At 44.0% G+C, this 14,694-nt stretch overlaps 1 protein-coding gene across 3 annotated transcripts in view; it reads left to right on the plus strand.

Moving 5' to 3' along the window:
• Positions 1-14,694, plus strand: part of LOC146980454 (disabled homolog 2-interacting protein-like) — a 46,438-nt gene that overhangs the window by 25,339 nt on the left and 6,405 nt on the right. For 2 of the 3 annotated variants that reach the window (XM_085785671.1, XM_085785673.1), the window contains 11 exons: positions 234-505; positions 1,784-1,992; positions 4,422-4,566; positions 6,150-6,294; positions 7,705-7,941; positions 8,884-9,073; positions 9,235-9,509; positions 11,536-11,627; positions 12,418-12,900; positions 14,135-14,412; positions 14,494-14,607. In XM_085785671.1, the coding sequence (XP_085641797.1) occupies positions 234-505; positions 1,784-1,992; positions 4,422-4,566; positions 6,150-6,294; positions 7,705-7,941; positions 8,884-9,073; positions 9,235-9,509; positions 11,536-11,627; positions 12,418-12,900; positions 14,135-14,412; positions 14,494-14,607 (2,440 nt within the window). The remainder of the gene's footprint in view (positions 1-233; positions 506-1,783; positions 1,993-4,421; positions 4,567-6,149; positions 6,295-7,704; positions 7,942-8,883; positions 9,074-9,234; positions 9,510-11,535; positions 11,628-12,417; positions 12,901-14,134; positions 14,413-14,493; positions 14,608-14,694) is intronic. The other variant, XM_085785672.1, reaches the window with a different exon arrangement.

Consider the following 14,694-nt stretch of genomic DNA (forward strand, 5'->3'; position numbering starts at 1 on the left):
AAAAACTTGCTCCACTATCAGATTTTTCTACTTATTTCAAGTGAAAATCTGCTTGAAAGAAGTAAAAAGTGTCTAAAAACAAACTGCTTTTAATGTGATGAGTCTGATTTTAACTAGAATGAGATTTGTTTTGACTAGAAATAAGACAAATATTCTTGGTAAGATTTTTGAGTTTTTGCAGTGTAGTAACAGTGTGAACTTGCAGCAGTAACAGGTGTGTACTTGTACCACAGGTACTTCTGCGAGCTGTGTCTGGATGACAGTCTGTACGCGCGGACGTCCTGTAAGCTGAAGACAGACAACATCTTCTGGGGCGAGCGGTTCGACTTCAGCAGCCTGCCGTCGGTGGGCGCCATCACGCTGCACCTCTACAAGGACACGGACAGGAAGAGGAAGAAGGACAAGAGCAGCTACGTGGGCCTGGTCAACATCCCCGTCGCCACGGTGACCAGCCGCCAGCTGGTGGAGAAGTGGTACTCGGTGAGCACGCCCAGCACCAGCCGCGGTAGGTCGTCACGGTGACGCGGTGGCATGAGCTGCTGTTCAGTCATCACATGTAATGTATGGATTATATATAACCTGTATATATATATAACATAGATGTAACGTATATAGATAACGTAACATATATAACCTAGATGTAACATATATACAACATATAGATAACATATGTAACGTGTATAAACATATATGTAACTTATCTAGATAACGTATTTATGTAACGCGTATATATAAAACCTAGATGTAACATATATACAACATATAGATAACTTATATGTAACGCATATATATAAAACCTAGATGTAGCATTTACAGAACATATATCTTACGTATATAATGCAACATATAGATAATGTATATGTAACGTATAAAACCTAGATGTAACACACACACACAATGTATAACATATGTATAAAACCTAGATGTAGCATAGGCTATACAACATATTAATGAATAAAAAATATATGTGACCTGCATAGATAAAACATATAACGTATATATAAAACCTAGATGTAACACAAAATATAGATAATACATATGTAACATATATAAACCTAGATGTATGTAACATATATATAAAGTACAAACATAGATGTAACTTATATATATACAACATATAGATAACATATATGTAACGTATATATAAAGCTAGATGTATGTAACATCTATATACAACATAGATGTAGCATATATATATACAACATATAGATAACATATATGTAACATATATATAAAGCTAGATGTAACATATATATACAACATATAGATAACATATATGTAACGTGTATATATAAACCTAGATGTATGTAACATCTATATACAACATAGATGTAACATACATATATACAACATATATATAATGCATATACAGGTCCTGTGACTGACTTCAGCTGCTCTGTAACTACACAAGTGGAAGTGAAAATCATTTTCATTTTTAAACAGTATAAATGTATTAGATTATTTATTATTTATATTTAACAAGTATAAGTACACATTGATCAGTACATATAGATGAGTAGAGCTGTGTGTTTGCTGTGTATTTAACAAGTATAACTACATATAGATGAATGAAGCTGTGTGTTTCCTGTGTATTAATCAGTACATATAGATATATATATAGCTGTGATGTGTTTGCTGTGTTTTACAGCTGTGGTGGTGTGTGTTATAGATGAATGAAGCTGTGTGTAGATGTATATATAGATGTGATGTGTTTGCTGTGTATTTAACAGGTATCAGTACATATAGATGTATATGAAGCTGTGATGTGTTTGCTGTGCTCCAGGGAAGTCTTCGGGGCCGACGGTGCGGGTCAAGGCGCGCTACCAGAGCATGGTGATCCTGCCCATGGAGCAGTACAAGGAGTTTGCAGAGTTCATCAGCTCCAACTACCTGTTGCTATGCAACCAGCTGGAGGCCGCCATCAGCCTGCGCGCCAAGGAGGAGCTGGCCGCCGCGCTCGTACACATCCTGCACAGCACCGGCAAGGCCAAGGTGACCGCTGTAGCCCCGCCCTCACACTGAGGCCACGCCCCCACGTCGAGGCCCCGCCCACATACTGTAGCCCCGCCCCCACACTGAGGCCCCGCCCACACACGGAGGCCCCGCCCTCACAGTGTAGCCCCGCCCACACACTGAGGCCCCGCCCCCACACCGAGGCCACGCCCACACACTGAGCCCCCCCCCCACACTGTAGCCACGCCCACACACTATAGCCACGCCCACACACTATAGCCACGCCCACACACTGAGGCCCCGCCCTCACAGTGTAGCCCCGCCCACACACTATAGCCACGCCCACATACTGAGGGCCCCCCCCACACTGTAGCCACGCCCACACACTATAGCCACGCCCACACACTGAGGCCCCGCCCTCACAGTGTAGCCCCGCCCACACACTATAGCCACGCCCACATACTGAGGGCCCCCCCCACACTGTAGCCACGCCCACACACTATAGCCACGCCCACACACTGCGGCCCCGCCCTCACAGTGTAGCCCCGCCCACACACTGAGGCCCCCCCCCCACACTGTAGCCACGCCCACACACTATAGCCACGCCCACATACTGAGGCCCCGCCCCCACACTGTAGCCCCCACACACAGAGGCCCCGCCCCCACACCGAGGCCCCGCCCTCACACTGTAGCCACGCCCACACACTATAGCCACGCCTAGAGCACTGGAAAAGAGAGTAGCGACACCACCATAGACTCCCGTGGTCACTTTATTCTCCCCCTAGTGGCAGGATGTGGGTGTTGCAAATCCGCCCAAGAAACCCATTCACTCCAATGTATGTGTGTTGCCAACTTGCTTGTAAATTGATGAAAACTGCTGTGTTTTTGCTTTTAGGTGCCTTGGTCATATTAAGTTATGCTTATAATTTATTTATTTCAAAATTTAAATTGTAACATTTTTTTTTTATAAACATAGATATAACACACAAAATAAAAGATGACAACACTTAAAAACCATTACAAAATGTGACAAAATCAAACCCAAAACGTATTATGTTAAGTTTTTCCTCCAATTTTGATTAAAAAAAAGATAATTAATAAAAACACACGGAGCTGTTTACAGTACTACCGGTCACACAGCGGACAAACACAGAAGGGGACGAGCGAACGCTTTACCGTTGCTAAGCAACCACCAGCTGTCAAAATAAATAACATAAAAAACCTCGCATGGAAATAAAATAAAAGCCAGCAGCACAATAACTTGCTTGACCAAACAAACAAACTAAAGAAAACACAGGCTTAAGTGGCAAACAGTTAGCTAACACAGTTGAATTTAGCGCGCAAACTTACAGTATGACCCTTTAGTGGACTTTATCTTTATCATTTAAAACAGCAAGCATTCGTGACACAACAATTAATGGCCACTATATGTTAATATTTATCTGTAAAAGGGTCCACGATGATGCTATTAACGTGGGTGATCTATAAATGTCCTTAAATTATTGAAAACACCACACTGCTCATTCACCAACACTGTAGAGATGCAGCTCTTGGGCGCATTTGTAAAACCCACATCCGCCACCAGGAGGCGCTGCCATTGGACCGATGCTGTCGCTGCTCTCTGTTACAGTGCTCTAGCCACGCCCACATACTGTAGCCGTACACATCCTGCACAGCACCGGCAAGGCCAAGGTGACCGCTGTAGCCCTCACACCGTAGCCCCGCTTCGAATGAATTAACACAAAAATACAACAACAGAAATATCGATCCTGAAACAATATCAGTGATGGAGCGACTCAAACAAAATGTAAATGGTCATGTGAAAAAGAATTTCCCTAGAGGGACAATAAATGTCTAAAAGTCAAAAAAATAAAAGTCTATTTCTGGAAAAAAAAAAGTGGTACAATTTCTCCAAATAAGTTCAAACATTTCTAGAAAATAGTGGTAAGATTTCAAAAAAGTAAACAAAAAAAAGTTTAAGATTTTTTAGAAAAAAGTGGTAAAATTTCTAAAAATAAAAAATAAAAATAGTAAAAAGTTGTTGTTTTTTAATTGAGAAAAAATAGCAAAATTTCTCAAAAGAATACTAGAAAAAGTGGTAAGATTTTGCAAAAAAAAATGAAAAAAACACCCAAATAGTCATACATACACATAGATTTTACAGAGATACATATATTTAATACTAAGGTCTATACCCCACTCTACAGGACACACAATACAGATTCATCAGGGCTCAACCAATCAGAAGTCCCCTTTAGAAAACCTCCAAACCTGAAAGTAATGGAAACCTAAAGTCTTGAAAAATATGACCACACTGATGTTTTTCTAAAGTAAATTTTTTTTAATGGTAAAAAAGCTGAAATCTGATCTGTACAAATCTAAAAAGTTGGAGGGAAATCATGTATGTTGTTGTCATAATTAATATCTAACTGAAGATGTAATAACGAATCCTTTTAAACGGTTTGCAGGACTTCCTGACGGACCTGATGATGTCGGAGGTGGACCGTTGCCGTGACAACGACCAGCTGATCTTCAGGGAGAACACGCTGGCCACGAAAAGCATCGAGGAATACCTGAAGCTGATTGGACAGAAGTACCTGCAGGACGCCCTCGGTACGGACCTGTGTGTGTGTGTGTGTGTGTGTGTGTGTGTGTGTGTGTGTGTGTGTGTGTGTGTGTGTGTGTGTGTGTGTGTGTGTGTGTGTGTGTGAAGAGCTCAGGGTGTAATCATGTCAGCATGCTCGGTCTGGTGAAAGTAAATCCAGCCCGATCATGTGGAATTATAATGTTTTCTTTTCAATTAATCATGTCAATCACAACTATATAGATTTATATTTTTTACATTTCAATAAATCATGTCAATTGCAATTGTATAGATATATATTTTTTTTATAATTTACCGACTCATGTCAAGCACAACTGTATAGATTTATATTTTTATATTTAAATGAATCATGTCAATCGCAGCTATATAGATTACTTTTTTTTTTTTTTTACAATTTAAAGAATCATGTCCAACCCTGTAACTATGTAAATGTACCTTTCCTGTCATCTACTGGTCCTCCATCTTGGACTGTTCATGTTAATAGTTGTGTTGTTTTAGGGACGACGGATGTAACACATGTGATAAATCTTTAAAGTAAAGTAAAGTAAAGTAAGTAAAGTAAAGTAAAGTAAGTAAAGTAAAGTAAAGTAAAGTAAAGTAAAGTAAGTAAAGTAAAGTAAAGTAAGTAAAGTAGAGTAAAGTAAAGTAAGTAAAGTAAGGTATTCTCTGTCTCTAGGGGAGTTCATCAAAGCTCTGTATGAGTCTGATGAGAACTAAAGTAACTAAAGTAAAGTAACTAAAGGTGTATTCTGTCTCTAGGGGAGTTCATCAAAGCTCTGTATGAGTCTGATGAGAACTAAAGTAACTAAAGTAAAGTAACTAAAGTATTCTCTGTCTCTAGGGGAGTTCATCAAAGCTCTGTATGAGTCTGATGAGAACTAAAGTAAAGTAACTAAAGTAATCTCTGCCTCTAGGGGAGTTCATCAAAGCTCTGTATGAGTCTGATGAGAACTAAAGTAAAGTAACTAAAGTAAAGTAACTAAAGGTGTATTCTGTCTCTAGGGGAGTTCATCAAAGCTCTGTATGAGTCTGATGAGAACTAAAGTAACTAAAGTAAAGTAACTAAAGGTGTATTCTGCCTCTAGGGGAGTTCATCAAAGCTCTGTATGAGTCTGATGAGAACTAAAGTAACTAAAGTAAAGTAACCAAAGTAACTAAAGTAATCTCTGTCTCTAGGGGAGTTCATCAAAGCTCTGTATGAGTCTGATGAGAACTAAAGTAAAGTAACTAAAGTAACTAAAGGTGTATTCTGTCTCTAGGGGAGTTCATTAAAGGTCTGTATGAGTCTGATGAGAACTAAAGTAACTAAAGTAAAGTAACTAAAGGTGTATTCTGTCTCTAAGGGAGTTCATCAAAGCTCTGTATGAGTCTGATGAGAACTAAAGTAAAGTAACTAAAGTAACTAAAGGTGTATTCTGTCTCTAGGGGAGTTCATTAAAGGTCTGTATGAGTCTGATGAGAACTAAAGTAACTAAAGTAAAGTAACTAAAGGTGTATTCTGTCTCTAGGGGAGTTCATCAAAGCTCTGTATGAGTCTGATGAGAACTAAAGTAACTAAAGTAAAGTAACTAAAGGTGTATTCTGTCTCTAGGGGAGTTCATCAAAGCTCTGTATGAGTCTGATGAGAACTGCGAGGTGGACCCGTCCCGCTGCTCCGCCTCAGACCTGTCGGAGCACCAGGCCAACCTGAGGATGTGCTGCGAGCTGGCCTTCTGCAAGATCCTCGACTCCTACCGGTACACACACACACACACACCGGACAGACACACACACACACACACACACACACACACACACACACACACACACACACACACACACACACACAGTAACACACACACACACACACACACACACACCTGGTCTAACCCAAGCCTGGCTTTTCACTGAAGTTCATTATTTTTATCGTTATAGAGAGAGAACGGCATAAAGGGGCAGTCCTCTCTGTGTGTGCAAGGGATGCGCCTGAATGTGGTGACGTAGGGACGAGGACTGTTGGTGCGTTCAAGGCAACTCGTAACTGGTGTTTTTCCGACCTGTGAAGTGGTACCAGTTCGATCTGGTACGAGTTCACGGGTCAGAAGTTACGAGTGGCCGTTATAGTGACTTTCACAGGTAAAACAGGTCGGAGAAACACGAGTGGGTTGCCTGGAACGCTACAAAGTCATAAGTCGTGACTTGAAGCTGTAATTTACGGTTTCAAAAGCCTGCCTGGAACGCAGCATTAGCCAAAACCACCGGATCACTTACTTCTGATTTAATTCATTCTTGTTTTATTTTATCCTATTACACTTATCTATTTTATCTCATTTGATCTACTTGTGTAGTGTTTTCCCTGTTGCAAACAATGGAGTGTAAGACAGCGTTTCCTCGATGCCTCTAAACTCCAGTGATTTAAATTCTTATGTGAATTTGGACGTGTATTTGAATGTATATGTGTCCCCTATATTCCTCGTTTTTATCATGTAAATCCTTTGAGCTGCTGCGGGTATGAAACGTACTACAAATAAAGCCTGATTGATTGATTGGTTGATTGGTTGGTTGGTTGGTTGGTTGGTTGGTTGATTGGTTGGTTGGTTGGTTGGTTGGTTGGTTGGTTGGTTGGTTGGTTGGTTGGTTGATTGGTTGGTTGGTTGGTTGATTGGTTGGTTGATTGGTTGGTTGATTGGTTGATTGGTTGATTGGTTGGTTGGTTGGTTGGTTGGTTGGTTGGTTGATTGGTTGGTTGATTGGTTGGTTGGTTGGTTGATTGGTTGATTGGTTGGTTGGTTGGTTGGTTGGTTGGTTGGTTGGTTGGTTGATTGATTGATTGGTTGATTGGTTGGTTGGTTGGTTGGTTGATTGGTTGGTTGGTTGGTTGATTGGTTGATTGGTTGATTGATTGATTGGTTTGTTGGTTGGTTGGTTGGTTGATTGGTTGGTTGGTTGGTTGGTTGATTGGTTGGTTGGTTGATTGGTTGGTTGGTTGATTGGTTGATTGATTGATTGGTTTGTTGGTTGGTTGGTTGGTTGATTGGTTGGTTGGTTGGTTGGTTGATTGGTTGGTTGGTTGGTTGGTTGATTGGTTGATTGGTTGATTGATTGATTGGTTGGTTGGTTGGTTGATTGGTTGATTGGTTGATTGATTGGTTGATGTCATCACACAGGGTCTTCCCCCGGGAGCTGAAGGAGGTGTTTGCGTCGTGGCGACAGGAGTGCAGTAACCGGGGGCGACCGGACATCAGCGAGCGTCTCATCAGCGCCTCCTTGTTCCTGCGCTTCCTGTGTCCGGCCGTGATGTCGCCGTCGCTGTTCGACCTCACGCAGGAGTTCCCCGACGAGCGCACGGCGAGGACGCTCACGCTCATCGCCAAGGTCATCCAGAACCTCGCCAACTTCAGCAAGTACGTAACGTCACGGGCTCAAGGGCTTTTATTCTGAAGGAGCTGAAGGGCTTTTACTCTGAAGGAGCTGAAGGAGCTGAAGGGCTTTTACTCTGAAGGCGCTGAGGGGCTTTTACTGCAAAAACTCAAATATCTTACCAAGTATCTTTGTCTTATTTCTAGTCAAATTTTAATTTCTAGTCAAAACAAATCTCATTATAGGCTACTTAAAATATAAGACTCATCACATAAACAATTACTTGTACAAGTGAAAATTAGTTTGAAACAAGTGGAAATGATCTAAAAACAAGTTAATTTTTAGGTGATGAGTCTTATTTTATGTGGAAAGAGATTAGTTTTGACTAGAAATGAGACATTTTGACAAGAAATAAGACAAATATTCTTGGAAATATTTTGAGTTTTTGCAGTGTTTACTGTGAAGGAGCTGAAGGGCTTTTACTCTGAGTACTCACCTGTAGCTACTGACCCGTACTCACCTGTACACTGCAAAAACAAGAATATTTGTCTTATTTCTAGTCAAAACAAATCTCATTCTACTTAAAATAAGACTCATCACATTAAAAAGCAGCTTGTTTTTAGACACTTTTTACTTCTTTCAAGCAGATTTTCACTTGAAATAAGTAGAAAAATCTGATAGTGGAGCAAGTTTTTCTTTCTTATTACAAGCACAAAAAACTTGCTTTCACTGGCAGATTTTTCTACTTATTTCAAGTGAAAATTAGTTTGAAACAAGTGAAAATGATCTAAAAACAAGTTCTTTTTTAGGTGGTGAATCTTATCTAAAGTGGAAAGAGATTAGTTTTGACTAGAAATGAGACATTTTGACAAGAAATAAGACAAATATTCTTGGAAAGATGTTGAGTTTTTGCAGTGTACTCACCTGTACTCCCCTGCACTGACCTGTACTACACCTGTACTCACCTGTACTCCCCTGTGCTGCAGGTTTGGCACTAAGGAGGAGTACATGCTGTTCATGAACGACTTTGTGGAGCGGCAGTGGAGCAGCATGCAGCGCTTCCTGCAGGAGATCTCCAACCCCGACGGCCTGAACCACACGTCGGGCTTCGACGGCTACATCGACCTGGGCAGAGAGCTGTCCAGTCTGCACACGCTGCTGACCGAGCTCGACCAGGTGATGCACCACGTGATAGCACCGGACCATTCTAGCGAGTTAGCCGCTCGCTAGAACGCTACTAAAACCCACTTCTGTTGTGGTGTGGCGCAATGGATCATGGGAAAATAAAGTGGTGGATAGAAGTAAATGTATTGATCGTCTCTCTCTCTCTGTCCCAGTCGTCTATGCTGAAGCTCGGCCCTCTCCCTCGGATCCTCAGGGAAGTGTCGTCGGCGTTGGCTCACCCCGGGGGCGTGGCCAGCAGTCAGGGGGGCGTGGCCAGCCTGGGGGGCGTGGCCTGCCAGGGGGGCGTGTCCGTCTCCACCCCCGAGCCTCAGCGGGTGGTGTCACCCCCGCCGCTGTCCCCTCCCCCGCTGTCCCCGCCCCTCTCTCCCCCCCTGGCCACCTGCAACCCCTCCATCGGCCTGCAGGGCGGCGTCGGCCTGGATGGAGGGTCAGTGCTTCTCTTAGCCTTAGCATGGTGGGGGGGCTGTAGAACCTATATAACCTATAAAACAAACACCTATGCTGTGTCCTATATCCCTCCCTCATTCCCTCCTCCCTACTCACTATATAGTGAATTCAGTATAGTGACTATATAACCATGGTAACGGCCGGTGTAGCATAGAGACCTACGGGTGTATAGGTACCAACATAAAAAGAGGAGTAAAGCAATATTTGTTTTTTGTGATCAAATATTTATTTAACAAGAATACAAGTTAAACCAAGAAACATGACTCATTAATTGACAATAGAGACAGTTCAAAATTGACTGTAACAACTAAATCGCAAAATAATAATAGTGATAGTGTAACCTTGCACTTCAATAAGGTGCAAGAAAAAGTAAAGCAATATATTAAGCGGTAATTTAAGCATCAAAGATGTTCAATCAAACCCACATAGTTTGAAACAACGTTCAAAACACACACAGCCAGTGTCACAACTAAGCATAAAGTCCGCTAGCTTAATGCTAACGTATAATGTAAAACACCATAGACGGGCTAACAGAAATTAGCCTCGCTATCCAGAGTCTGTGGTCAGTTTATAACACTTGTTAGGAAATTTACTCTGACGTTTGTTGTTGGAGTCTGTGGAAGCCGCGACCGGACAACTCTGGCAGCTGGACACATTTATTGAGGCTGCTGCACTACTGCATTTATTTGGTAGCTACACCGGTCACTACTTCATTTATTTGGTAGCTACACCGGTCACTACTTCATTTATTTGGTAGCTACACCGGTCACTACTGCATTTATTTGGTAGCTACACCGGTCACTACTTCATTTATTTGGTAGCTACACCGGTCACTACTTCATTTATTTGGTAGCTACACCGGTCACTACTTCATTTATTTGGTAGCTACACCGGTCACTACTTCATTTATTTGGTAGCTACACCGGTCACTACTGCATTTATTTGGTAGCTACACCGGTCACTACTTCATTTATTTGGTAGCTACACCGGTCACTACTGCATTTATTTGGTAGCTACACCGGTCACTACTTCATTTATTTGGTAGCTACACCGGTCACTACTGCATTTATTTGGTAGCTACACCGGTCACTACTGCATTTATTTGGTAGCTACCGGTCACTACTTCATTTATTTGGTAGCTACACCGGTCACTACTTCATTTATTTGGTAGCTACACCGGTCACTACTTCATTTATTTGGTAGCTACACCGGTCACTACTGCATTTATTTGGTAGCTACACCGGTCACTACTGCATTTATTTGGTAGCTACACCGGTCACTACTTCATTTATTTGGTAGCTACACCGGTCACTACTTCATTTATTTGGTAGCTACACCGGTCACTACTTCATTTATTTGGTAGCTACACCGGTCACTACTTCATTTATTTGGTAGCTACACCGGTCGCTACTTCATTTATTTGGTAGCTACACCGGTCGCTACTTCATTTATTTGGTAGCTACACCGGTCACTACTTCATTTATTTGGTAGCTACACCGGTCACTACTTCATTTATTTGGTAGCTACACCGGTCACTACTTCATTTATTTGGTAGCTACACCGGTCACTACTTCATTTATTTGGTAGCTACACCGGTCACTACTTCATTTATTTGGTAGCTACACCGGTCACTACTTCATTTATTTGGTAGCTACACCGGTCACTACTGCATTTATTTGGTAGCTACACCGGTCACTACTTCATTTATTTGGTAGCTACACCGGTCGCTCTGGGTCGCTGTGGTAACGGCGATCCGTGACCACAATGCATGATGGGATATCTTGCTCTGGTTAGTGACCATGGGATGTTCACTACATGTGGCGGTGTAGCCTATTGTGGGATAGATTCAGTCACTAGATAGTGAACATTAATAATCACTAAACATTCAGACACCACTACAACAACTGGTCACTAGAGAGAGAGGAGGGGGGTAGGACACAACACTAATTTCTTTCTGTGTGTGTGTGCGTGCGTGCGTGTGTGTGCGTGCGTGTGTGTGTGTGCAGGCTGGTGGACTTCACCAGACTTCCGTCTCCGACTCCTGAAAACAAAGACCTGTTCTTCGTCACTAAAGGATCCAGCCTCCAGCCTGCATCAGGTGACTTCCTGTTTTCATCCAATCAGCTGCTCTGGCCTGTGAGCAATATTTTTTTTCGTAGGATAGGTCCGGGAAAGTCCCGCCTTTCCCGCCTCTGATTGGCTATTCGTTTTGGCCATGGAACGTCATCTCACAACAGTACTGCAGTAAACTAAAATAGCACTAACTGAATTCTTCAGTGTGTTCTGACGCCATGGCGAAGCGATTTGCGTTTTCGTTCGATCCCCGCTGGTTTCACATAACTAAAAATTTACTTTTTTAATTTATATTCCAAGTTTACATTTTGAGTTTGAGTGAGAACTTTAATTGTGCCATTGGTTGGGTTTAGGTAATGAAGAAAAGAGTTGGTTAAGTTTAGTAAAAAGAGCCAGATCAGTAGAGAGAGTCCAAGTTTACATCTGAGTGAGAAGTGTGAGTGGAGAGAGTCCGTAGATCTATGCTCTTATCACCATGGATGTATTAAATTATCATGCTTATCACACTAGATTGCCAACAGCCTGTGTTTCACAGCCAAAACAAACAACCAATCAGAGGAGAGCTCTTCTAGCCAATCAGAGGTGGGACAGGTGGGACAGGCGGGACTTTGCCGGACCTATCCTACGAAAAAAAATATTGCGTCCTGTGAGGTCATCCTGTGCTGATGATGTCATTGTTTTCGTCCAATCAGCTGCTCTGTCTGTCCTGTGAGGTCATTGTTTTCGTCCAATCAGCTGCTCTGTCTGTGCTGATGATGTCATTGTTTTCGTCCAATCAGCTGCTCTGTCTGTGCTGATGATGTCACTTCCTGTAGGTCTGCATGGCTCTCCGGCTGCCAGCTCGTCCTACTCGGAGCCCAATGAGAACGAGGCGTTTGAGATGACCAACGGCGGCCGGCGGGAGGGGCCGGAGCTGACCAATGAGAGCCGCAGCCTCTCCCTGGTCGACCTGCAGGACTGTTCCCCCGGCGACGGCCTCGACGACAGCCAATGGCAGCGCAGGACGGGGCTCCTCCCCCTCTCCTTCCAAAACCCGGTGTACCACATGACCGCCACGTCTCCACGGCAACCGCAGCAGCAGCAGCAGCAGCAGGCGGACACCACGCCCTCGGACGGCTCGGTGGGCTCGCAGGGCAACGTGGACGACAGGGTCGCCATGGCGACGAAGCCGGCCTTCCTCACCCAGATGTCGGTGGGGCTGGGCGGCGGCGGCGGAGAGAGGACGTCGGCCCTGTCGAGCAGCAGCAGCGGAGAAGAGTATTCAAGACGAGGGCTGTCTCTCAGCGACACGCTCACAGGTACTGCACCTCTGCAGAACCAGAACAGAACCAGAACAGAACCTATAGAACCTATAGAACAGAGCGGCACCTGAGAATCCTGGGTAATTTAGGGGCAGCGCCCGGCATCCCTCCATTGAAAAGTTCAGCCTAACTGATTAATCCAGGTGTTTGACCTCACAACAATGGTCAGACACACCTGGATTAATCAGTTGGTCCAATAATGTAAGACAGGAAATAAAGGAGCTGGCTTATTTCAGGAAGTAGTGGAGCTGTGCATAGAGCCTATAGGCAGCCCCCGCACTGTTATTTCTTCAGTAGTGTTTTGGTCGGGTCAACACGTGTGTATGGGACTTATCTCCATGCCAACGATACACAGACAGCCTGTTGCTGGGTCGGGCTGCGAGCACATTTTTAAGTTTCACTTTCGTTTTTGAAGCCGTTCGCGTATTGTCACTTTGCCAACTGTAGGAGCCTAGATTGCGCACAAATGAACACTTGCAACAGTGTGTCCGCCTGGCCGTCACACCATTTGAGCCAAAGTTCCAAAGACTGGCAAAAGACACAAGTAGGGATGCACATTTAGATTTTTTTTCCCCGACCGATAACTGACGCTCGTTAACCAATTAGATTAAGACGCTGGCGGCGCACGTGTGTATGTAACGGCAAAAAAAAAAAAAAAATTGATCGCTCCAATATTTGGAGCCGTTAAATACACACGTGCGCTGTGACAGCTGATCAGTGCGCTCTGTCTCAGCTGATCGCTCATATGGAGGTTAGATTGTCCAATGTTTTGTTTTTTTTTTTTTTTAGTATATTTTTTGGCTTTACATGCCTTTATTAGATAGGACAGTTCAGAGAGAGACAGGAAATGGGAGGCAGAGAGGGGGAATGACATGCAGGATAGGGCCGTCCGGCGGCTGCTCTACCAACTGAGCTAAACACCGCCCCTGATCGTCCAATGTTGAACTGTTTTTATACAAAGTGCAGCCAAACACACACTGCATATTTTTGTCGTTGTTTTGAATAAAAAGGACATCTTTTGAATATTACAGTACAATATATCACATATGGCCTGAAGATTTGTATTTGAGTACCCCTGCACTATAGTGTATCGAATCTATATAGAACCTATAGAACCTGTATAGAAGCTATAGAAGCTATAGTGTATAGATATATATATATACATGTACATGTGTCGACCCCCCCCCCCCCGTCACTAACACCTGTCTGTTGTGGCTCCGCCCCCTCTCAGGTAGCTCCGCCCCCCCCAGACAGAGCTCCTCAGGTCCACAGCGACGCATCGACCAGCCTCCTCCTCCTAACTCCGCCCCCCCGGGTCCTCCTCGCGGCCGCACGCCTCCCAGCATGCTCGGCGGCGGGGGAGGGGGCGGGGCCTATCCCCCTCGCCCCGCCTCTGGGAGCATGATGTCATCCAGCCCTGATTGGCCGAGCAGCGGCCAGTCGCGGCTCAGACAGACGTCGTCGTCGTCTAAAGGAGACAGTCCCGAGAAGCAGCGGCCCGCCGCCAAGGTAACCGGACTGTTACTATGGCAACTATGACGCCGTCCTGTGGTATCCATGGTAACAGCATCAGTGTGTGTGTGTGTCCAGGCCCCCTCCCCCTGCGCGCTGGACCGGACCGCCGCCTGGCTGCTCAACATGAACTCCGCCTCCTCCTACGGCGAGACGGAGGACGATCGCCATGACGACCCCGTCATAGAGAAGGTAAGACTCCTCTCTGCTCCTCATCTCTCTTTCTGTCCCTCTCTCCTATTGGCTGATCATTGACAGTTAGGGGGCTTTCACACCTAC

The sequence above is a fragment of the Trachurus japonicus genome, chromosome 9 (genome assembly GCF_045865225.1).
Source record: "Trachurus japonicus isolate A0001 chromosome 9, Traja_1.0".
Lineage (NCBI taxonomy): Eukaryota > Metazoa > Chordata > Actinopteri > Carangiformes > Carangidae > Trachurus > Trachurus japonicus.